Raw genomic sequence first — 22,214 nt, forward strand, 5'->3', positions numbered from 1 at the left:
CCATGCTGTGGTGGGCTTGGCGGACCATGCCACCCCATGCTGTTGTGGCCATGCTGGACCATGCCATGCTGTGGTGGCCCTGGTGGACCATGCCATGATGTGGTGGTCTTGATGGACCATGCCACCCCAGACTGTTGTGGCCATGTGGTGCCATGCCACACTGTGGTGACCTTGGTGGACCCTGTCACCCCATGCTGTGGTGGGCTTGGTGGACTACACCACTCCATACTGTGGTGGCCTTGGTGGACCATGCCATGCTGTGGTGGCCTTGGTGGACACGCTGAGGTGGCCTCGGAGGACCACCCCACGCTGAGGCGCCCACGCTGCACCGCCCCTTCCCCTCAGCGCCCCCCTCCCGCCCCCTGCGCACGTCACCCCCCACACGTCACCCGGCGCCACGTCACTCCCGCAGCGGGCGGGGGGGGCGGCTCACCCCTGCGCCTATGCGGGCCACGCATGCGCAGCGGGCGGCACGGCGCTGAGGCGAGCGGCGCATGCGCAGAGCGGCGGCGCGGGGCGGCGTGTGAGGGGAGCCATGGCCGGGTACAGCGTGGAGGAGCGCGGCGCTCCGCACAGCGCCGGGTACCGCCTCTTCCTCAGTGAGTGCCCCCTGCACCCCGCACGCCCTCCCCGCATCCCCCCATCCCCTCCCGGGCCGCCCCGAGCCGGGGGGGTGCTCCCGGGGGACCCCCCCAGGCCCCCCTGAGGCCCCCCTAAGGCCTGAGGCCTGGTGCTGAGGCGCTCCGCTTGCCTTGCAGAGGACGCGGCCGGGCGGTACGTCTCCCCCTTCCACGACATCCCCCTGCGCGACGGCGGCGGCGAGGTGAGCGGGGCCGGGCCACTGGGCCAGGGGTTGACGGGATTTGGGGGTGTCCGGCTCCAGGGGGGCGTTGGGAGGGGGGCAGGGGTCGTGTGTCCCCCCCCCCCGTGTTCCTGCCCACCCGGTGACACTGAGCCACCCTGGCTGTGGCTTCCACGCAGCTGAACACCTGGATCCACGTAGGGGTGGGCTACAGGCACGGGGTGTGCATCACGCGCGGGTTCTAACCGCTGTGAGGTCATTTTTGTGCCCGTAACCTGCCCAGCGCCAGGCGAGGATGCGAAGCTGTGGCTGTGGCTGCACCCCAGGACCTCAGGAGGAGCGGCTCGCCTGCCACGTGCTGCTTGCGCCCTGCCAGCGGTTAGTCGTGTCAGGCTCTTAAAGACCGCTGCCCGAAAAACCAAAGCAGCTCAGTTCTGTGGTCTGCTCTCAGCTTTTTTCCAGGGATAACTCACGCTCCTCACTTCTGTAGCTTGCTCATTCTTTTAACAAGTACTAAAAAGCCACGCAGCTTGAGAAACAGCGTGGGTTTGGATGCTGAAAAGGACACACTAGAGAGCCCCACGTACAGGTTAAAGAGTAGTTTTCCTGTGTTCTGTTCCTGTCCTTGCACACTGCAATACTTGGGTGAGGTCTTGAATCCCAGTGTGAATCCTTCCTGAGGTTTTCTCATCCTCTTTGCCATTCCCTGCTTTGAATTTCTTTTCTTTTTATAAGGCAGGGCAAGCCGTAGGGGAGCGTGCTTACGTGTGGTACCTCTGCCTTGTCTGAGGGCCGTTTGGGTGGGTGTAGAGAGGGCACAAAGAGCGAGTGACCTAATGATACGCAGCCCATGAGGCTGATCTCTGAGTCAAGCTGTTGGCTGCTGTCCTGCCCAGGCCAGTACTGAGAATCGCTCTCATGGGGAAAATGGGTGTAACACGGGCTGCTGAGGGGAAGGAGGGAGAGCCACCAGGCCCTTGTTTGCTGCCCACGGCCAGCAAAAGGAAAAAGGAGAATTGTGGTCAAGGAGGGAGGCGAAACACTTTCTGCAGGTAGTTGGTAAAGGAGGTATCCGAAAGGTAACTCAGAAGGGAACATTCAGGTGGTATTACAAGTTGCAGACGCTCGTAGGATAGAGCTGGGGAGCAAGCACCGGGTGAGAAGGGTTTCGGTGGCCTGGTAATGATTAACACGCAGAAGGGGACGATTGCTGTGCCTTCAGGCACAGCGTGCTGCGCGCCAGCGCCTCGGTGCCAAGTCATCGAGAGAGAAGCGAGCTGAAATTGCACAACTGATCACGCTAGAGCTCGTTCTTTCTGTTGCTGGAATGCTCTGCAGGGATTTTACTTGTTACTTAGCGGGTTCGTTAGCTGCAGTAGGGAGCACAAGGCTACCTTGCTGCGTGTCTGGTGCCTTGATCTTTATCCTTAGACTTCTGGCACTGAGCGGATTATCGCGGGGAGTTTTTTCGGCCTCGGGCTGGGATGTGCTGACCTCATCTGTACCTGTGCGTCTGGTCCCAAGGAGCGACCTTGGCCGCCTGTTGGGTGTCCGGGGCCGAGCCAGGTCTGGCACTCGGGGCGCTGGAGCTGGGGGATGGCGAGTGGAGCTGAGACATGCCCCCAAGTTGTCCCTCCTGCCCTGCCCAGCCATTTGTGGTCATCTCCTTCCCTTCCTCCACTTACCTATAAGTAAAAATAACATATATCCTTTTCTGTTTAAATTGCAAATGAGCAGTGCCTCCCCCCCCCCCCCCCCAATTAAGAGGATGCAATAAACTCATTAGGGAGGCACGTGATGTAACAGCACTCATTGCACAGTAGCAATCTATTTGTGGTGCAATACAGGTGCAAGGGTTTTAGCGTGCCCCATGTTACCTTTGCAATGCTAATGCTGCTTACCCTGGGGATTAGAAACCTGGCGGGTGCTGGGGAGCAAGGTCTGACTTCTTATTAAAGGCCATAATCTCCTCCAGTAGTGCTCGTTAAGGTGCAAGTGTGGAAGAGCCCTGGTCCTCCGGGCCCAGCTGGAGGCAGGGGTTACCCATAAGTGAGGTCCTGCCAGGTGTGGGGACAAATAATGGGGAGGAAAGCTCTCAGTCATTTGGGATGTTATGTAGGTGCAAGTATTACTAAGGACATGGCTACTGCAGGCATCTCCTGCTCTAAATGGTCAGGGTGGCTCTTGCTGTAGGAGCTACACGCCTCCTATTTAATGATTGTGCCTAAAACCTCACCTTGTCTCACCCGGTGTTGTTTATGCAGCTGGCATCAGTTCGCTCCAACTCGCTGTTCTGTGAAAAGATGACAGGGATGTTCTCAGGTGGCACCTGGTAGAAAGCGTGCAGAAAGCTTGCAATCTAGCTTAACCTCATGGGATTAAAATCTGAGTAATGACACGTGACTGACTTAGACTGTGGGACTTCTGTCAGGTGTTTCAGAATTGGCACTGTGGGGAAAAAAAAGCAAAAAGTTCTGGTTTTCTTGCAGTCTTCCTAGTGTTCATGCTTACATGTCTGCTCTGGTATGGTGTGGTATTGAGGTTCCTCCCCATTCACTGATGTTTTGCTTTTTTCAGAATGTGTTCAACATGGTTGTGGAAATACCTCGATGGACAAACGCTAAAATGGAGGTAACTTATTACTACCATTCCTGCCTGAAGTGCTTCAGCTGACTAGTCTGTGAATAATCTTGGGCTTTGCTGCTTCTCTCCTCCCTCCTGCCTCCTGAAGAACAGTCTAGCATCGGTGGCTTTGTAAAGAAAGTGATTGAGTCCCGATAAATAAGGCCTTTCAAAACCTGCCTTCCTGCAGAGTTCGTGTCAAGGAGGTTCTCTAGATGCAGTTCAGACTTTTCATGTAAATATTTGCCTAATGCTAAAAGCTGAAGTCTTGCAGGAGTCGTAATCACTTAGTATTCTTCTGTGGCTCCTGCTTAAAGCGGCGTGTAACCGGTCTCACCCCTGTGCCTGGTTCTGACATCAGTAAGCCTGCTGAAATCTGTACCCAGGGGATGCAACAGGAAACGGGGTTGTCCAGTGCTCGCGTTGGCCCCAGTGTCAGCTCCTGGCTCCCCAGCCTGTCAGTTAGCAGCCAGCTTCCTGGAAAAAATCACTGCCATTTTCCTCGAGAGCAAAGTAGAGAGCCTGATGTAACTTCTCTTTCAGATTGCGACAAAGGACCCCTTAAACCCAATTAAGCAAGATGTGAAAAAAGGAAAACTGCGCTACGTAGCCAACGTGTTTCCCCATAAGGGCTACATCTGGAATTATGGTGCTCTCCCGCAGGTACTGTACCTTGTCGCTGTGCCTCGCTCTTCCTCGTGTCTGCGTGTGTGCCTCTGACCCCTGCCAGCTGAAAGTCTGAGCTGCAACTCATACATTTGCAACTGCACCTGTAGTCTTGCCAACCAAGGGGACCTGTTAAGAAAGCAGTGATGTTTGCAGGTGGAAATCTCCAGGGAGAGACTCGTAGCTGGTGCTGTAAACAAGCTGTTGGAAAAGAGAGGACAAGCAGCAGGTGCGAGTGAAGTACAGGCAGAAGGCTCTCAAAGGGCATCTGGCAGTGCCACGTGCTCCCTTCCCTGCCCGGTAAAGCTTTAGGACCTAGTTTTAAGCCAACGATCCAGGATCTAGGTGTGCAGCCCTGAGGCAGTGAGAATCTGAGTACTACTTGTGTGGAATTGTAGCATTTGAACCCTTCGGCCGGTCATGTGTTAGTGGCCCGAAGAAATCTGTGCTTCAGGGGAAAGGGGCTGAGCTTACAGCTGCCTCGCAGAGATGTGTGATGGAGATTGTGGAGAGTCCTTCAGTGCCACGCATCCCAGTGACCTGAATGCTCTCGCTGCATCACAAGGTCTTGACTATCAGTCATGTCCTGGCACGCAGAGATTTGGGAAGAGCGTTCCTTTTTCTCTCTCTGAGCAACCTTAGAGGTAGGTGCTCCTTATGGTGAGAGTGGACCCTACGTCCTTTCTCTCCTGATCAGAAGTGTGTTGTAAGCAGCTGTTAATTCCGGAGGCATGGCTCCAGTACCTTCTGGAGCCCTGTCTTCCAGCCTGCGAGCGCTCGCAGCTTCAGGTGAGAGGCAGTAGGACGCTAAGTGGTGTAGAGTATGTGATCCCAGGTTCCCATTTCTGCTCTGGTGTAACAGTGTTCTTTAATCCTTTGACCAAAAGGAAGCAATACACCCTATCTGTCTTCCACCTCTGTTGGGCTGCTATCTGGAGTTCAGGAAACTTCTGCTAAGGAATGAATAGGGAGAGGAGCAGGCAGGCAGCCAAAACAGTGAGTATTCTTCCTAGATGGGAGCTTCACCTTTATGCGGCTGTTTAGCTGAGGAGGAAGTCTGAGAAGTTGTTGAAAGAAGGTTTGTCAGTGGGAGGGACCAGTTTGCCCCGGTAAGATAAGAACTTTGATTTGGATTTAAGCTGCATTTGCAGGAAAGTGTAAAACCATAGCACGACCATTAGCCCTGAAAGCAAGTGTGAAGTGGGTCATCATCTGTATCTTCCAGGCGATTGCTTGTGTGAAATAAACCTGCCTTTTGTTCTTCAAACGCATTCGGTGTGTGGTTTTTGCTTTGTTTCTGCAGACTTGGGAAGACCCAGGTCATAAGGATGAAGGTACTGGCTGCTGCGGAGATAACGATCCGATCGATGTGTGCGAAATTGGAAGTAAGGTAACGCGTTCTGAAGGTAAATGTGGTTAGCGGCTCTGGAGCCCATTGTTCAGAGGTGTTATTCAGTTCTTATCTCCTGTATCTTAAGAATGTGATGTTTCCTCTCTTGTCTTTGGAGATGGTTGATGAGATCTTAGAGCGAAAGCCTTGTGAACCGAGGCTTGCGAACCGCTGATAAGCGACAGCAGATTTGTGGTACAGGGCTGCCTGCTGAGCTCCTGACAGCTTGCGCTGCCTCCTGTTGCATGTTCTCGGACGTGTGGGTGCTGACAACAAGTCTTCTGTCCTCGCAGGTCTGCTCTCGAGGGGAGGTAATCAAAGTGAAGGTGCTGGGCACGCTGGCACTGATCGATGAGGGCGAGACAGACTGGAAGATAATCGCTATCAATGTTGAAGACCCTGAGGCAGGCAACTATAATGGTAGGTGGCAGGAGGGAGGAGCAGGGCTGGTCCTACCCCTTCTCCACTGGGTGCCTGCAGGAAGCTTTCGGGGCAGGATATGGACTTGCTCCTGCTCTGTCACCGTGCTTATCAGATGCGATATTGGCTGCGAAAGCAGAACAGGACGTTATTGTCCTCTAGCAAAGTGATACACTACTGTTTATCACAGGTTAGGAGACCTTTGCACGGCATGGTATCTCGAAGAAAAGGCTGGCTGTTCAGCCTGTCCTCCGAGTGGAAGGAAGGGGGGGTTGCTCAGCAAGTCTCATCAAAGCTGTGTAAATGTGTCTGTGCTCCTGGGGGAAGCCGGGCTTTGTTCTGAAGCTGAGACACCAACTTCCCTCTCCACGTGCAGGCATCCGCTTTCTGTCTGTCCTGCAACCTGTCCAGGATGTCGCCAAAGCTCTGTGAGGAGGGCCAGCTCGAAAGAGCAGGGCGGTAGCGGAGTGACCTGTGCTGTTGGATCTGGGTCACAAACCTTTTCTCCCTGCCTAGATATCCATGATGTCAGAAGGATGAAGCCTGGGTACTTGGAAGCTACAGTGGACTGGTTCAGAAGATACAAAGTACCCGACGGAAAGCCAGAAAACCAGTTTGCTTTTAATGGTGAATTTAAAGACAAGGTAGGGTCAGCGTTTGCATTACTGCGACCCGCACAACAACTGAGCTCTGGGTGCACAGGGACTTGAACGAGTAGTTGCTGAGTGCTGAGGATATAGCTGCCCTCGTTCTTCCTGCTCCAGCCTCCCCTTCTGCTTGTTTCCAGGCTGGCGCTTGCAGGGATACTGGGAGAAAAAGCACAGGGTTATCGCCCCACTACTGTTGGATATTATCAGTCTGGCTTCTAGATGACGTTCACGTGAGATGCCTTCAGGGCTGGCAGCCTGTCAGAACCAGGCTGAAAAACACCGGGTTTATTTGCTCCTGCTCTGGAGCAAAGGCCACTTGATGTCACCCTTTGCTTCAACGTGCGATAGACTGCAGTGGAACGAAGCCAGTGCCCAAGGGAGGTGAATGCGGGAGTGAAAATGTTCGTTCAGGCCTAAATTGTAACACTGGCCGAATGTTCCCCATGCCCTTTGAGTAAGGGCTCTGCCTCAGCAGCACAATTCCTTTGCCTCTACCTGTTCTCTGTGTTAGTCAGGTAACTTACTGCTCCCAAACGGGAGCCCTCCTCAACTCGTGGTGCTAGGCTGGGTGGGCTGGGCCATCTCGTTGCCCCTCAGACTGGGTGAAACTGGAATCAAGGCAGAGAGCAGGGACGAGGCTCCTCGCACGTGTTGCTGCGGTGTTTTAGTTGGCTTTGCGCTGCGTCAGACCAGGATATTTACTGCTGGTGTTCCTGCTGGGACGATCGCCTGTGCTCCAGCCTCCAGCTGACCTGTTAGCACTCGGGCATATACTACTTCTAAGGGAAAAAGCTGTGATCTGCTTGAAAGCAGGCTGGTTTTCAAATAGTTACAGAGCTAGATTAGCCGCGTGTCTCTTCCTGTTGATATGAGCAGCACTGGAGCCGCTTGCCTAGAGCAGAGGAAAGCTGGCAGGTTGGTCAGGACCAACTGGCTGCTGCAGACAAACAGAGCGAGGAGCTGCGGGGCGGGGGTGCTTTTGTAAGGCAGCAGTGGCCCAGGACTAGAATATCTGCGTTCAGTTTCTCTTGGCTTCAGGCTAGCTAGGCGACCTTGGCACGCCCGCCCAACTTGGAAGTAAAACACTTCTTATTGTAAAGTCCGTGTTGTTTCAGCTGGTGTGTGCTGGGAGGTTGCTGTTGTTCACGAAAGGCAAAGTAATGCAAGAGGTGTTCCAAGAGAGTCTCTTAGTTTCTGACTCTGGGAGGTATTGTCTAAAATCGGCCTGTAAATACTGGCCTCTTACCCCACGTAACTGCTAGTCTGGGGAAAACGGTGGAGAGCTCGCACCTAACTGTGTTTGTCCTCATCTTCGTTTTCAGGATTTTGCAGTGAACGTCATCAAAAGCACTCACGAACACTGGAAAGCTTTGATAGCTAAAAAAACTGACGGAGGAGAGATCAACTGGTAGGTTAACGCTGCTTGCTGTGCTCGCTCCTTCCCCGTGAGCCCCAGTGAAACTTCCTTTCCTGACTCGACACGCTCTCTGTTAGCTGCTCGCCGTCCCAGCAGGCAACCGGGCAACTCCGATAACGATTCTTGGTATTCCGTTGTCTGACACTCGTGCGGGGAGGCTTGGCCTTCACGTTCTGACGAGCGACCTTTCTCTTCCAGCACAAACCTGACGGTCTCAGACAGTCCCTTCTGCTGTAGTCAAGAGTGTGCTAAAGCTACTGTGGATGCAGTAAGTACCAACTCGGGTGTCCTAGCGCCAGTGGCAGAGCAGGGTGGTTTGTGTGGGGCCGTAAACTGCCATCTCAGTAAGAGCAGCCTTACCCTGCATGCTTAGAAAGTTTTGGATGACTGAGCACAGCATCTGTTTCTGGTTAAATAAGATGGATGCGGAGCAAGTCAGACATTCTTCCAGAGGCTTCTCCTCGCCCTTAGTCATCCGGGAGAAGGAATCCAATCCAGTGTGAAGGGCTGTGTTTCTGACCTGGAGCTTGGCTGTCAGCTGCTCAAAGAGTATTTAAATATTTGGCCTTTCAAGAGCTTCACAGCACAGGTCACCCTGTGAGATCAGAGAGCCTAATTTCTGAGAGACCTGCAGCCGGGGACCATGCCTCCTTTGCAGTGGAAAACTTGAGGTTCCCAGAGTAATGCCCTTATCCTGAGTCAGGGCTCAGCTGAATCTCCTGAGGCTTGTGAAATTACCAGTGTTGGCAACTTAAAAGTGGTTGGAGGAGTGGGGCAGGAGAATCGAAACAGAAGTATTGCTTCAGAGCATGGAAACGTGACTGGAAACCAGAATCTCTCCGTAGACTTGTGTCACGGTCATCTGCTTAGCTCTTGGCTGTAAGTGCTTGTATCCTCTAGTATCCGAATTGCTGGAAGTTTTTGAAAGTGGAGTGCTAGCGGAGCTTGTCACCAGCCAGGGCCCCTTGTCTGTCTGCTTTTTCAACATCAGGTGAAAGCTCTTCTGAGGAGTTTCCCGAGAGTCCTTTGTATCTCTTTTCCACCCTTACATAGTATGTTTAAGTAAAAGAAGCAGAAGGCAGGCTGCAGGTAGCGTTGCGGACGGTGGCTGGTTGCGGTCAGAAACAGATGGCCCCGTAGCGTGAGGGGAGCGAACGCCCGCGCCCAGGGCAGAGCCCCAGCAGCACGCCGGGCACGTGCAGAGTGGGCTGTGTGATGACAGGACTCGTCCTTCGCTGCCTGCCACAGGCTAATTTATGCAGCTCAGATCCTAAACTGTGCTCAAAAAAGATTTGTGCAGCCCTAAGTGGTGTCTGGTGAGCCGCAGTCAGGAGGCTGAACTGTTAGCAGTTGCTGCCTGCTAATCCACTTCTCATTTCAGGCACCACCCTGTACAGCTGCCAACCCCATCCCACCAGAAGGTAAGTCGGAAAGCCCACGCTACATTCTGATGCAGGCTGGAGATTGCCTCAAAGGAATCATCAGTAGGAAAGTGAGGGTTTGGTGGCTTGGTTTGGCTCTAGCAGTGGGAAAAATGAAGGACCTTGTCAGACTCTGATGCTGTTTGAATGCTCCGTCACTTCTGTCGTGGCCTCATTTCATCGTTTCGATATGTGAGGCTGGTTCCGTGGGCAGTCAGCAGGAGGTTGGAGATGCTGTAGTTTGCTCCGGAAGAGGTTTGATGTGTAGCAGACCCTTGGAGAAGAGCACTTCAGAGGAGTGAAGTGCAGTGACAGCAGGGTTTTCATCAGTTCCTCTGGAACAGGTTCACCAGTATGCTCAGTGCAGGCGAGGTGAGGAAGGGAAGCACTTGATCTCCGTGAAGGGAAGAGGCAGAAAGTGGCCATGACTTAGGTTCTGCAGTTGCTGCCGATCGCATTTCTGTCACGGAGCAAGCAGCAGCTGCGAGCTGGTAGCGAGGCTTTCTACGTGTCAGGACCCTGTCCCTCATGCGGGGCATGACCGCGTAGGAAAATGACAACTGTGGGACAAATCCTGGGGCAGCTGTCACCTCGTCCTCCTGTGCGAGATGTCCAGGGCGAGGGCGACCTCATGGCAGCATTGAGAGCCTGCGGCTGTAGGGCAGGAAGGGGAACAGAGCTGTCCTCCCGTCTCTGTTAAAGCTGTAAAGGAATTGAAGTTAGATCTGTAAAGGATTTGGAAGGAATCGTGACTTGTGTTTCGGGGTGTGACTCAGAAGGGAGGTGGCCTTACCTCCCTGAGTCAGGTGAGCGCAGGGGAGCCTGAGCTGGCCGTGGCTGAGTCACGGCGCTGCTCCCCGCGGCCAGCTGAGTAAGGTGACTTCTCGGGGAGAACAGCGCACCCACACACACCCGCAGGCCCTCCAGGTTGCACAAGAACCTGTTGGATGTGTGGCGGTGCCGGTGGCGTTGGTGCTGAGCTTGTGCTGAAGCAGAGGACTAACCCCCCCTTTTTTTCTGCCTCTTACAGTGGACAACTGGTTCTATTACCCCAAAAACTAAGGAGCGGGGATGGACGCTGAGCCAGCTGCGTTCCTCCAGCGGAGCCGCCCTGCCCAGTAGCCCAGAAACCTAGCTTTGGTGTCAACGAGCAGACCTTGTCTCTAATTTATGCCGCCTAGAGCTGCCCCCTGCCCCGCTGCCCGGTGCGTCGAGCCTGGGGGGCGGCTGGGAGGCTCACCTCCCCCCCCGACCCGCCACGTGTGCCCCCACAGCACCCGAGGGGGGTGAGGCCGGCCCGGTACGCGTAGTGTGGGTGCTGGAAATAAAACTACTGAACCCTCGCTGCGCCTCGCTGCTTGCCGGGGGCGGCTGAAAGGGGAGGGGGGCGGAAAGGGGAGAGGAGGGGCGGAAAGCGGCCGGGGCGGCGGCGGGGCTCGAACCCGCGGCCCTGGGCGGGGGGGGGGGGGGGGGGGGGGGGGGGGGCGGGACTTGAAGGAAGTGGGCGGGGCTTGGGATGGGGGCGGGGTTTGAAGGGTATGGGCGGGGCTTGGGGAACGAGGGGCGGGGCGTGACGTCAAGCCCGAGGGCCGACGTGGGAGCCAGCGCGGCGGGCCGGAAGCGGGCGTGACGCCATTTCCGGCGGGGAGCTGGCGGCGGAGGAGGCGGCGGCGGCGGAGCGGGGCCGGGGGCGGCCGCAGGTGGGCGGGGGGGGGCGGGGGGTCCTCGGGGGGCCGCGGGGCCCTTACGGGGTCCTTGCGGGGCCGCTCCGGTCCGTGTGGGGCCGGCCCGGCCCTTACGGGCCCCTCACTGTGCCCGCGGGCCCGGCCCGGTGCCCGCCCCGCATCGTGCCGTGTGTGTGCCCGCAGGTGTCGGCCGGCAGCGATGTCGTTCCTGCTCGAGTGGCTGTACAACGGCTTCAGCAGCGTGCTGCAGTTCCTGGGTGAGGAGAAGCCGCCCCCGGAGCCCCGCCGCCGGGCCGCGGGAGCCCGTCCAGGCCGGGTCCCGGCCCAAAATTGGGGAGAAATCGGGTTTTAGGGGGTTATCCTGAGGCAGGGATGTCCCACTTCACGCCTTGCACTTTTTTCCTCACTAACCTGCTGCTATCCCTTACGAGTTTAATTATAAACCCGTAAAATTACCGTTTTGGGGGGCAAAAATGTGAAATTTCCATGTTTGTGGGCAGAATTTCCGTGTTTAAGTACCCCCTGTGGGCAAAAACTGCTCTGTACCCGTCGTACGGGACGCTTCCCTGCGTGCTCCTGCAAAAACAACAGCTTACGTACAGAGGTCGCGAAACGCCTGCAAAATAACTCACAAAATGCCGGGTTTCCTGGCAAAATCCAGGGCAGGAGTTGCCGCTTTTTTCCCTGGAAGCTGTCCTGGAGCTCTGGGATTGGGATTCGCGTCCCCAGATGTTCCTGCGCCGCTCGATGTGCGTGTCTCTGCTTCCTCGCAGGGCTGTACAAGAAGTCTGGCAAGCTCGTCTTCCTGGGCCTGGACAACGCCGGCAAAACCACCCTGCTGCACATGCTCAAGGACGACCGGCTGGGCCAGCACGTCCCCACGCTGCACCCAAGTATGTGGGGCGCCCGGGGGGCTTCTGTGAACGCTCCTGGGACGGCAGGTCTTCAGGGCGCAGCTGAAACGCGTTGGTGTCGCACGCTGACGGGCATTTTCCCCTCAAATATAAAGTGGGGAGGCGGAGAACTGGCGTGGTTCAGTGAACATCGTGAACCTGTCCTGGGGAGGGAGAGGGTCTCTAGCGAAACGTGTACCAGAGGATGAGCACTGCAGATTAAAACGTCTCCCTAAGTGGGGAAGGGGGAGAAATTATTTCCTCCCGTTGTGATTCCATGCAATAATCTCAGTGGCTGAATTTTACAGGGAAAGGATATCTTATATAAAAAAGTGCGATGTTTGTATGCGTCCCCAAAAATCTCTGGCCATGGCACCTTCTCTGTCTCCCTGAAGCGCAGCCTTTATTTTTTTTGCCTTTCAGCATCAGAGGAGCTGACGATTGCTGGAATGACCTTCACGACTTTTGACCTGGGTGGGCACGAGCAAGGTAAGCACCAGCTTGCCAAGCTGGACACACCAAGTGGGGTCAGTCCTCCGATTTCCCCGAAGTTCTCCTGCCACCTTAAGAAAACTCTGCCAAAACGTGATGCGGGAGAGTGTTAGCAATTAGCGCTACCTAATTATTTGTTGCCTGGAAGTGCTTATGGAGCTATATGTGGAAATAACCTCCTGGCTCCAGGAGACCTGTTATTTCGGTGGCTGAACGCTTGTGCTTTATTCTGGCAGTTTGGGGAAAAAAAAGCTGCCAGCTCACGCTCTGCTGCCTGAAATATTTTTAGCCGTAGAAGACTCGGATGTCACGGGATTATTCTTTTGAATAATGGCTGAATTTTTATCTTTAGACTTCGTTTGTTGAATTCCCCCCCCCCCCCCCCCCCAAAAAAAAATTCTGCTTGCTTTTTTAATGCACACCTTTCAGCTGCTCCAACCCCAGGGTTTCTCAGGGGCTCCAAATGTGCCTCCCCCTTCTGTGTGCTGCCTCTGTCCAGCAAAACGAGCCGGCGGCTGGACGGGCAGGGCTGTCCTCGTGCAGTGTCCCTGTCCGTGTCACCTGGAGGCACGCTTCCAGGGCGGTGTCTGTCACTTGCCTTGCAGCCCGCCGCGTGTGGAAGAACTACCTGCCGGCCATCAACGGCATCGTCTTCCTGGTGGACTGCGCCGACCACTCCCGGCTCATGGAATCCAAAGTTGAGCTGAACGTAAGCCCGGCTTTTTCCTTCTTTCACCCTCAAGCAGCTAAACCAGACAAATCTCTTCTGTTTTTGGGGCAGAACTCGTGGGTCTTGTGCTTTGGACTTGCCCTCCCAGTGCACCTCTTGCACCGGCGGTGTCCAGTGTGTGTTGCTGTGGGGATCTTTTGTGCAGGGGCTGAAGCAGGCTGGGTGCCCTTGCTGTGGGATCCTTTAAACAGTGTTGGAAACGGACCCTGCCTTTAGCTAGGGCTTTCTTCTGCCAGACCTTTTGGGAAAAACCCCACCCACGGGAGCGCTTTAGCACCAAAAAATAACCCCTGTTGGTGACAGAGCTCAAAGAAACAGTTGTCTGCGGTGATGGGCGCTGGTTCTGCCTCAGCCTGACTTGTCTTCTCTTGCTCGCAGGCGCTCATGACAGACGAAACAATATCCAACGTGCCAATCCTCATCCTGGGTAACAAAATCGACAGACCAGAGGCCATCAGCGAGGAGAAGCTGCGGGAGATCTTTGGGCTTTACGGACAGACCACGGGAAAGGTAGGGAGGGGAAGCAACGTGGGAACGAGTAGCTGAGGGGATTGAGGGTTTGCTGGCCAGGTGACGGTGCTGCCCTGGGGCAGGATTTGAGAGCGCTGACCTCTGGCTGGGCTTCCGCAGGGAAACGTGCCACTGAAGGACCTGAACACGCGCCCCATGGAGGTGTTCATGTGCAGCGTGCTGAAGCGGCAGGGCTACGGCGAGGGCTTCCGCTGGCTATCGCAGTACATTGACTGACGCAGAGCGCGGGGCTCCTCCGGACTGATCCCCTTCGTGGCTTCCCGTGGGCTTCCCGAGGCCGCGGCAAGCTTTCCAAACGCGTACTGGCATTGACCGAGAGACTCCTGGCTGCACCCGCCCCGCCGCACAGTGGTGACACGCAGCTCTTTTCCCCTGCCCGGCGGGGAGGCGGCGCGGCCCCGCGCGTCGTCCCCGCGGGAGCTCCCGGTGACAACGGGGCTGGCGGGGCCGGGGCGATGCGCTGCCGCGCGCCGCGCCGCTGAAAAAGAGCGAGATCTCACCACTGTGGTCAATTGACTTAAAGAACAACACGGAAAACAAAGCAATTATATTTTTTAAAGAAATCGTTCACGTAAACGGCGTCCCTTCTAACTTTTTAGTTTAACGTTCATCCTGTTTAGTCCAGAGTCCGTTTAGGGTTGTTTTTTGTTTTTTTTTTTTTTAATATATTTAACGATATTATTTAGATCTTTCGCAAATTGCCGAACAAAGCATCATGGTATTAGAAGTCCTCAGCAAACCTAGCATTCGGGCTGTGAGCCGAGGGCACCGTGGGGACGGCAGCCGAGCTGGCGCGAGGCACCGGGATTTCATTTCCAGCGGGGAGGCGAGAGCCGCGGAGCCGTTCTCGGTGCCCGTAGCGTGGAGGTGTCTGACATTTGCATATCATAAGGTGGTTAATGTAGGCTTAAACCGGTTTCTTTTATACTCTTCTTTTTTTTTTTTTTGTCGGAAGTTTCATGGCTGTCTAGCGCTCACGTTCAGTTCAATAAAGACGTGTCTTTCTCCTCCGAAGGGGTGCGGAGCCTCCCTCTAGCCCGGCTGCGCGGCGGCTGGGCGCGCTTGGTGATAGCGCCCCGATCCATGCGGGCCCCTCGCCGCAGGAGCTTTGGCTGCGGATTTAGGACCTGGATGGACGGGAGTCGTGGAGCAACACAGGATGGGGCAGACGGAGGCAGGTGAACGGGCTGGAGGCCAGGCTTGGTCCCTGAGCACACCAAACCCTGCAGCTCCAAACCCCTGGGGGGCAGCACAACGCGTTCTGCAGGGGCTGGCGCTGCGTCTCCAGGAGCAGCAGCAGCGGTGCACCAACAACCCCCTGCATCCCGCACCCGATGCGTCCCACACCCGATGCATCGTGTGCCCCGCTGCATCGTGGCGCTGCCATAGCGTGGCTGCAGGGGGCGGTGGCTGCTCGCAGGGCCCCGCACACCCTCCTGCGCCACGTCGGCGCGCTGCATGCCGCCCCGCCTCCGCCTCGGGACCGTGACACCGGCACGCCGCACCAATGGTGGCGGGAGGCGGTGCCGCGCGTCACGCGGGGAGCGGCCGTGGGGGCGCAGGGCGGCGGGCCGTGCAGTGCATTGCTCGCGGTGCATCGCCTGCGTCGCCCGCGGTGCGGTGCCGGGAGGCGCTGCCGCCATGTCGGCGGAGCTGCCCTGCTGCGTGGTCAGCGTCGGCGAGGGCCCCGAGCCCTGCAGCTGCAGCGGGGTCATCCTGTGCCGCGGCCCCGGGCTGGTGCTGTGCCACGCCGCCGTCTTCTCACCCTTCCTGCAGCCCGGCCCGGAGGCCTGGTCCCGCCTCGAGGCCCCGCTGACCTCCGTCCTGCCGCCTGGCCTCCGCGTCCGCGTCCTGCACGCCGCTCCCAAGCCTGACACCCCGCCTGCCCTGCAGGAGCACGAGGCCCAGCCTCTCGCATTAACACGCTGCGAGGCCTTCGCCCAGGCACTCACAGGGGTGGCGGCGAGCTGGTGCGGCGGCGGGGAGGCCGAGAGGGAGGCTGCCGCCGTCTTGCCCTGGTTCGCTTGGCTGCGGGTGCCCGGCCTCGACGCGCCGGGCGGAGGCTGGACGCCCTGGTCCTCCGCCGGCGACCTCCGCAAGGGCGCGGCGCTGCTGGCCTGCGGCTCGCCCTTCGGCGCCCTCTGCCCCGACCTCTTCCTCAACACCCTGAGCAGCGGCGTGCTGAGCAACGCGGCCGGCGAGGGCAACGCGCTGCTGCTGACGGACGCCCGCTGCCTGCCCGGCACCCAGGGCGGCGCCGTCCTCGTCGGCCCCGCGCCCTCCCAGCCCCGCGTGGTGGCCGTCATCGCCGCCACCTCCTGCGGCGCCGGTGGGCCGGGGCTGGCGCTGCTCTGCTCGCTGCACGCCATCCTGCGGAGCAGCCGCGGCCTCCTGCGGCAGCTCGGGGAGCTCCCCGCCCCGCCGGCCCCGCTGGCGGCGGTGCCCGGAGCCGCGCCGCTGGGCTGCGTGGCGCTGGTGGAGAGCGGCGGCGCCTGGGGCTCGGGCACGCTGCTGGCCCCGCGCCTGCTGCTCACCTGCCGGCACGTGCTGCAAGCCGGCGCCACGACGCGCGTCACCCTGCGGCCCCACGGCAGCCGGTGAGCGCAACCAGCAACCAAAACCCCCCCGTTCTGTTGTTGTTGCTGCTTCAGGCTCTAATTTTGTTTTTCCCACCCGTAACCCCACTTCAGGGCCACCATCCTGCAGGCTCGCCCGGTGTTCGCCACGGCCGAGGCGTCCCCCTTCGATGTGGCCGTGCTGGAGCTGCAGGAGCGCGCCCCCGGCTTCCAGCCCCCCCGCCTGGCCTCTGCCTTCCAGCCCGGTAAGCACCAGAATCATGGGGGGGGGGACACATGGGGTATTTGTGGGGAAACCATGGCATCTGGGGGCCATGCACAGAACCCCGAGCTCACCCGGCTGTCACACAGGGGAGGCGGTGCTGGCGCTGGGTTTCGGGGCGCTGGGCCGGGCGTGCGGCCCCTCGGTGACCGGGGGGGTGCTGTCGGCCGTGGTGGGGGCCCCCCCGATCATGCTGCAGAGCACCTGCGCCGTGCACGCCGGCTCCAGCGGCGGCCCCCTCCTCGCCGCCAGCGACGGACGCCTGCTGGGTAAGGCCCCCTTCCCCTTGTCCCCCCCAGTCCCCCTTTTAACGTGTCCCCCCCCTTTGGTGACATCTCGCCCCCTCCCCATCCAGGGATCGTGGCCAGCAACGCGCGGGACAACGCGGCGGGGGCCACCTACCCCCACCTCAACTTCTGCGTCCCCATCACCCTGCTGCAGCCCCCCCTCGCCCGATACCTCCGCACCGGGGACCCCGCTGCCTTCGCCCCGCTCGATGCAGGGGACGAGGGGGCACTGGCAGCCTGGAGGCTGCAGCAGCGGCCCCCCAGCAAGCTGTGACCCCCCCCACCCCCCAAAAAAATATTGGGGGGCTGTTTCTATAAAGACTGTGACTCAAGCCCTGGTGTCCCCTGGTGCCCTCTGCAAGCAGACTGGGGGGGGGGGGCGGGTATGAGGGTGCCCCCCACCATATAGGGGAACCCCCTGGCCCCATGCATTTGGGGAGGGGGTTTCGGTGTGGTATGGGGGGGGCATATTTGGGGCTGCCAGGAACGGGCGGGCGAGCGTTGGACACAGCACGGGGCGTTTATTTCACAACACCGCAGCAGCGCGAGCACAGCACGGAGATGGGGGGGGCTTGGGGGCCAGGTGGGGGGGGGGGCAGCTTGGGCTGGGGGGTGGTTTGTTGGTGTTTTTTTTTTCTTTTTTCCCCATTTTTTGTCCCAATTTTCATTTATTAGTGCAGTTTTTGACCACGCTAGGTTCTACCCCCTCAAATAAAATAAAATAAAATAAAAAAGCACAAAGGGGGGGGGGGCGTCAGCTCGGCCCCACGCCGCTCGCTTCCCCCCGAACCCCCCCGAACCCCCCTGCCCGCCGTGGGGCCGGCCCGGGCGAGCGCCCCCTCGCCCCGTCCCGCCCGTGGGGCCGGGGGGCTGCCCCCCACGCGCTGTTCTCGGGGGGGCGCCGGGGAGGGGAGGCCGCCCCCCCCCGGCCGTGCCTCCCCCCCCTCCGCTTCTACCAGATGTAGCCTCCGTCGTCGCCTTCGCCCGCCTCGGCCTCCTCTTCCTCAGCCTCCTCGCCGGCCTCCTCGGGCTCCTTCTCCTCCTCGTCCTCCCAGCCCACGCTGCTGCCGAAGTCTCCCGAGAAGCCCGCGGCGTCCTCTGCGGCCACGGGGCAGAGGCTCGCGGCGGGCGGCAGCCTCCCCCCCGCCTCCCCCCCGCCGCCGGCCTCCCGCAGCCGGGCGCTGCTTACCGCAGTCGGGGCGGCCGCGGGCGCGGGTGCCGCTCAGCTCGGTGCCGTGCTGCTGGTCCACGCACCAGCACTCCCCGCCGCCCGGCGCGCACTGCGCCCGCCGGTAGTACCCGTCCTCGTCGCAGCTGGGGATGAAGGCGCCTGCGGGAAGCCGGGAACCCCCCCCCCCGCCGCGCCCCGAAACACGTGCAGTGCGGGAACACCCCCGGCACCGAGACACCGCCACAAAGGTGGGGGGGGGGGTTAGGGGGGCTGGGCAGGGGGCGCGAGGGGTCCCCGGGCCCCCGACTCACCCGGCGGCTTTTGGGCGGCTTCTTGCATCTGCAGCTTCTCCAGCTCCCGCAGGCACGGCGGCTCTGCAGCAGCATCGTGCGCTCAGGAAGGCGTCTCCCCCGCAACCCCGGGGCGCGCACCCCCAAAACGCCGTGCGTCCTCCCAGCCCCACAGCGTGCACCCCCGGGCCCCGCAGCACGTCCCCGTGCCCCCAGCCCCCCGCGCACGCACTTTCCCTCCAGAAGCAGAAGCACCACTCGGCGGCGGAGACGCGGCCGTCCCTGGAGGCGTCGCAGGAGTTGAAGAAGGCGCGCACGCACGCCTCGTACTTGTCCAGGTTGATGGCCGCCAGCTCGGGCTGCTCCAGGAACCGGTCCCCGCTGGTGTCCAGCCGCCCGAACATCCACCCCACCGCCTCCTTGCAGCCGGCCGCCAGTGCTGAGGGGGGGTGAGGACGCGGCCCCGTGGCTCACCCGGCCCCACAGGGATGGGGGGAGCCAGGGGGGGCGTGCAGAGGCGAGACGCACCGGTGCCGGGGGTCCCGCCGGAGCCGTTGTGCTTGGCATTCTCCCGCAGCAGCTGGAACCAGTCGCGCAGCCGCTCGCCCAGGTCGGCCAGGTCCTGCCCCGTGCACGGCTCTGCGGGCACAGAACGCGGCGTGGGGGGGATTTCAGGGGGGGTGTTGCAGCATTTGGGGGGGGCACCCCCTTTCTGAACCTGCGGTTGCCCCCAGAACGCTCACCCTGCTTGCTGTCAGCGGGGGCCGGGCAGGGGCACTGCCCCTCGCACCGCGCCGTCAGCTGCTTGCCAGCCAGGCACGCCTGCTGCTCCAGCTTGCACTGCGAGGGGGGGGGGGGGGAACACATTGCAATAATTCGGGGGGGACACGCGACACGCCCCCCCCCCCAAAATATTGCCACCACCGCCGTGCTCACCGCTGAGCTGTACGTGTGTCCGTCGGAGCCGCAGACAGGCGCCAGCGGGGCGGCGTGGCAGGGCTTGCAGCCCCCGCGCTGCTTGATCCTGCAAAGGCAGCGGGCGCTCAGGAAGCCCCCAGTGGGGCTGCTGCGACCCCTCCCCCCAAAAAATACCCCCTGCCCCGTACCTGTGCTCCAGCTTCTTGCGGCTGATGCACATGGCGCGCTGGTAGCCCTGCGCCACGCACACCTTGTGCCGGCTGCATTTCACCTTCTGGCAGGGGTCCTTGGTGGTGTCCAGCGCTGCGGGGGGGCAAGGGGGAGGGGCACGGGGTTTTGGGGAGCAAAAAGCCATGTTTGGGTGCTGTGTCTGTCCCCTGTCCCCCCCCCAAAAAAAGCAGGGCAGGGTGCTACCTTCATCTGTGGGCTGTCCGTCCTCCCAGCTCCTGATGTAGTCATCCTGCGGGGCACAGGGGGGGCAGCTGCCGGGGGGCCCCCCCGCGCCCACAGAGCCCCCCAGGGTGCTGCGGGGGGGGCCGGGGGGGTGCAAGCGGCGTCCCCAGCCCGGCAGGAGGAGCAGGTGCATTGCACGCGTGCACTGCAAGCAGCTGTGCGCTGCACAGGGACGTTGTGCACACACGCAGGCACTGCACGCCCCTGTGCATTGCACACGGGCGTTGCACAAACACATGCACTGCACATGCCCGGCGCTGCACGCAGACGTATGCACTGCACACCCGTGCACAGCGCGCACACACACACACTGCACACGGGCACACAGCGGGTGCTTGCATCCTCATGCACCGCACCCCCATGCACTGCACAGGCACACACTGCACACCCCTGTGCATTACACAGACGGATGTGTTGCACAGCCCCGTGCACCACACACACACACTCTCATGCACAGACCTATTCATTACACACCCCTGTGCATTGCACATGCACATCCCTGTGCGCTGCACATCCTGGTGCATTGCACACCCCCGTGCATTGCACAGGCACATCCTCACGCATTGCACACCCCCGTGCACTGCACATCCCTGTGCATTGCACACCCCTGTGCATTGCACACGCACATCCCCATGCATCGCCTATCGTGGTGCATTGCACATCCCCATGCATTTTCCACCCCTCTGCATTGCACATGAACATCCTGGTGCAGTGCATCTCCCGGTGCACTGCACATCCTTGTGCATCGCACACCCCCATTCACTGCACACCCCCATGCACTGCACACAAACATCCCGGTGCATTGCACATCCTTGCGCTCTGCACACCCCCATTCACTGCACGTCCCCATTCACTGCACATACACATCCCGGCGCATCGCACATCCTGGTGCCTCGCACATCCCCATTCGTTGCACATCCCGGTGCTTCGCACCCCCCCCCCCATGCACCGCACGCCCCTGTGCACTGCACACCCACCCCCGCCCCCCTCTCACCTCCACCTCCTGCGCTCCCGGCCGAGGCGGCCCGGCGGCAGCGGTTATGCAGAGGGGGAGAGGCCGGAGGCTGGGGGTGAGCCGGGCGCCCCGCAGCCCCCCGCCGCCCCCCGGCCCCGCGCGGCTCACTCACGTCTCGGAAGCGGTTCCAGTGCCGGATGCGGCCGCCGTACTGCGCGATGGAGGACAGCCACTGCTCGTCCTCCAGGAAGTTCCCGGCCGGCCCGCTGCCCGTGCCCGTGCCGGTGCCGGTGGAGGTGCCGGTGGCGGTGGCGGCGGCGGTGGCGGTGCCGGGCAGCAGCAGCAGCAGCAGCGCCAGCAGCCCCCGCAGCGCGCCGCAGCCCCGCATCCTGCCGCAGCGCCGCCGGGAGCCGAGCGGGGCCGAGCGGGGCCGAGCGGAGCCGAAGGGAGGCGAGGGGCGGCGAGCGGAGCCGAGCGGAGCCGAGCGGGGCCGGGCGGGGCCGGGCGGGGGGCGAGGGGCGGCGCCTGCACCTGCGCGGCGGGGGGGGGGCCGCGGCCTGGGGCCGGCCTCAGGCGCCGAGCGCCAAGCACCAGCCCTCGGAGCCCGCGTCCGCAGCGCGCCAGACCCCAACACACCAGACCCCAAGTCTCCAACACACCAGACCCGAGGACACCAACACACCAAAACACCAGCCCTCAGACCCCAACACACCAGCCCTCAAGTCCCCAACACGTCAGCCCTCAGACCCCAGACCTCAGACCTCAGCACACTAGACCCGAACACACCAGACCCCAACACACCAGCCCTCAAGTCCCCAGCACACCAAACCCAAACACCCCAGACCCCAACACCCCAGCCCTCAGACCCCAAGACACCAGGACGCCCCGTGTGTTAGCGCCGACACAAAACTCGCCCTCACGAGTACGCACAAGCAGCCCTGAGGCGCAGCTCTGTCAGGTCATGACAGGAATGGTTTTAAAATGAAAGAGGATAGATTGCGCCGAGACATGGTGACAGGAATGGTCTTAAAGTAAAAGAGGGTAGATTGAGACTAGACATTAGGAAGACGTTCTTCACTCAGAGGGAGGTGGGGCCCTGGCACAGGCTGCCCAGGGAGGCTGTGGAAGCCCCGTCCCTGGAGGTGTTCAAGGCCAGGCTGGATGAGGCCCTGAGCAACCTGACCTAGTGGTGGCATCCCTGCCCATGGCAGGGGGTTGGAAATGGATGATCTTTGAGATCCCACCCAACCCAAACCATTCTGTGATTCTGTGACACAAACTCCCCCTCACGAGTACGCACAAGCAGCCCCACTCCCTGTCAAGCCATTCCACCCCCCTTGAAAGCGACGCGAGTTTTCCATTTATTCTTTTTGCCCTCACGAGGGTGGCTGCTCCTCTTACTGACCGCAAAAGCAGCAGCCACTCTGGGGCTGGAAGCATCGCTTTGTAGCAGTGAAACCACCTACACGCTCCAAAGCGGTCACTGGAAACAGTTCCCTTGCCATAAGCGCTTTCCCATTCACAGCTGCGTGCCGGAAGTTTGATTACAGAAACTATCAAGCAACCGGAGATAAACACTTTGC

The 22,214-nt window shown here is 60.0% G+C and overlaps 4 protein-coding genes and 1 long non-coding RNA gene across 5 annotated transcripts; 3 read left to right on the plus strand and 2 right to left on the minus strand.

Moving 5' to 3' along the window:
- Nucleotides 1-439: 439 nt before the first annotated feature.
- Nucleotides 440-10,731, plus strand: PPA1 (inorganic pyrophosphatase 1). The gene is made up of 11 exons (XM_083844253.1): nucleotides 440-599; nucleotides 759-823; nucleotides 3,380-3,433; nucleotides 3,968-4,087; nucleotides 5,394-5,480; nucleotides 5,774-5,900; nucleotides 6,417-6,544; nucleotides 7,873-7,958; nucleotides 8,166-8,235; nucleotides 9,349-9,388; nucleotides 10,419-10,731. The coding sequence occupies exons 1-11, from the start codon at nucleotides 536-538 to the stop codon at nucleotides 10,448-10,450; spliced, it is 873 nt and encodes a 290-aa protein (XP_083700379.1). The 5' UTR covers nucleotides 440-535; the 3' UTR covers nucleotides 10,451-10,731.
- On the minus strand, nucleotides 1,187-5,387 carry LOC310902551. Its single transcript, XR_014586765.1, has 3 exons — nucleotides 4,097-5,387; nucleotides 3,039-3,095; nucleotides 1,187-2,487 (listed from the first exon to the last, which is right to left on the minus strand). It is a non-coding gene; the product is annotated as an uncharacterized lncRNA (long non-coding RNA).
- Nucleotides 10,732-10,958: 227 nt separating the features above from the next.
- SAR1A (secretion associated Ras related GTPase 1A) lies at nucleotides 10,959-14,733 on the plus strand. Its single transcript, XM_083844264.1, has 7 exons — nucleotides 10,959-11,088; nucleotides 11,257-11,330; nucleotides 11,847-11,966; nucleotides 12,390-12,455; nucleotides 13,064-13,167; nucleotides 13,567-13,698; nucleotides 13,819-14,733. The coding sequence occupies exons 2-7, from the start codon at nucleotides 11,273-11,275 to the stop codon at nucleotides 13,933-13,935; spliced, it is 597 nt and encodes a 198-aa protein (XP_083700390.1). The 5' UTR covers nucleotides 10,959-11,088; nucleotides 11,257-11,272; the 3' UTR covers nucleotides 13,936-14,733.
- A 148-nt stretch (nucleotides 14,734-14,881) lies between these two features.
- Nucleotides 14,882-17,176, plus strand: TYSND1 (trypsin like peroxisomal matrix peptidase 1). The gene is made up of 4 exons (XM_083844239.1): nucleotides 14,882-16,316; nucleotides 16,410-16,540; nucleotides 16,647-16,826; nucleotides 16,913-17,176. Exons 1-4 carry the CDS (start codon nucleotides 15,178-15,180, stop codon nucleotides 17,116-17,118), a joined length of 1,656 nt encoding a protein of 551 aa, XP_083700365.1. The 5' UTR covers nucleotides 14,882-15,177; the 3' UTR covers nucleotides 17,119-17,176.
- A 169-nt stretch (nucleotides 17,177-17,345) lies between these two features.
- SPOCK2 (SPARC (osteonectin), cwcv and kazal like domains proteoglycan 2) lies at nucleotides 17,346-21,115 on the minus strand. Its single transcript, XM_083844250.1, has 10 exons — nucleotides 20,804-21,115; nucleotides 19,638-19,683; nucleotides 19,412-19,526; nucleotides 19,242-19,329; nucleotides 19,049-19,145; nucleotides 18,834-18,944; nucleotides 18,538-18,744; nucleotides 18,327-18,389; nucleotides 18,034-18,174; nucleotides 17,346-17,942 (listed from the first exon to the last, which is right to left on the minus strand). The coding sequence occupies exons 1-10, from the start codon at nucleotides 21,017-21,019 to the stop codon at nucleotides 17,797-17,799; spliced, it is 1,230 nt and encodes a 409-aa protein (XP_083700376.1). The 5' UTR covers nucleotides 21,020-21,115; the 3' UTR covers nucleotides 17,346-17,796.
- Between the last annotated feature and the right edge of the window lie 1,099 nt (nucleotides 21,116-22,214).

Source organism: Anser anser, assembly GCF_964211835.1.
Source record: "Anser anser genome assembly, chromosome: 7".
In the NCBI taxonomy this organism is placed as follows: Eukaryota; Metazoa; Chordata; class Aves; order Anseriformes; family Anatidae; genus Anser; species Anser anser.

Bases quoted from the DNA above. Each gene is read 5' to 3' on its own strand.
- PPA1 (XM_083844253.1), top strand. From the start codon at position 536: ATGGCCGGGTACAGCGTGGAGGAGCGCGGCGCTCCGCACAGCGCCGGG. The intron at 824-3,379 runs GTGAGCGGGGCC...TGCTTTTTTCAG, and splicing joins TGCGCGACGGCGGCGGCGAG to AATGTGTTCAACATGGTTGT. The intron at 7,959-8,165 runs GTAGGTTAACGC...TTTCTCTTCCAG, and splicing joins GACGGAGGAGAGATCAACTG to CACAAACCTGACGGTCTCAG.
- SAR1A (XM_083844264.1), top strand. From the start codon at position 11,273: ATGTCGTTCCTGCTCGAGTGGCTGTACAACGGCTTCAGCAGCGTGCTG. The intron at 12,456-13,063 runs GTAAGCACCAGC...CTTGCCTTGCAG, and splicing joins CCTGGGTGGGCACGAGCAAG to CCCGCCGCGTGTGGAAGAAC. The intron at 13,168-13,566 runs GTAAGCCCGGCT...TCTTGCTCGCAG, and splicing joins AATCCAAAGTTGAGCTGAAC to GCGCTCATGACAGACGAAAC.
- TYSND1 (XM_083844239.1), top strand. From the start codon at position 15,178: ATGCCGCCCCGCCTCCGCCTCGGGACCGTGACACCGGCACGCCGCACC. The intron at 16,317-16,409 runs GTGAGCGCAACC...ACCCCACTTCAG, and splicing joins CTGCGGCCCCACGGCAGCCG to GGCCACCATCCTGCAGGCTC. The intron at 16,827-16,912 runs GTAAGGCCCCCT...CTCCCCATCCAG, and splicing joins CAGCGACGGACGCCTGCTGG to GGATCGTGGCCAGCAACGCG.
- SPOCK2 (XM_083844250.1), bottom strand. From the start codon at position 21,019: ATGCGGGGCTGCGGCGCGCTGCGGGGGCTGCTGGCGCTGCTGCTGCTG. The intron at 19,527-19,637 runs GTAGCACCCTGC...GCCCCCCCGCAG, and splicing joins CGGACAGCCCACAGATGAAG to CGCTGGACACCACCAAGGAC. The intron at 19,146-19,241 runs GTGAGCACGGCG...CCCCCCTCGCAG, and splicing joins GACACACGTACAGCTCAGCG to TGCAAGCTGGAGCAGCAGGC.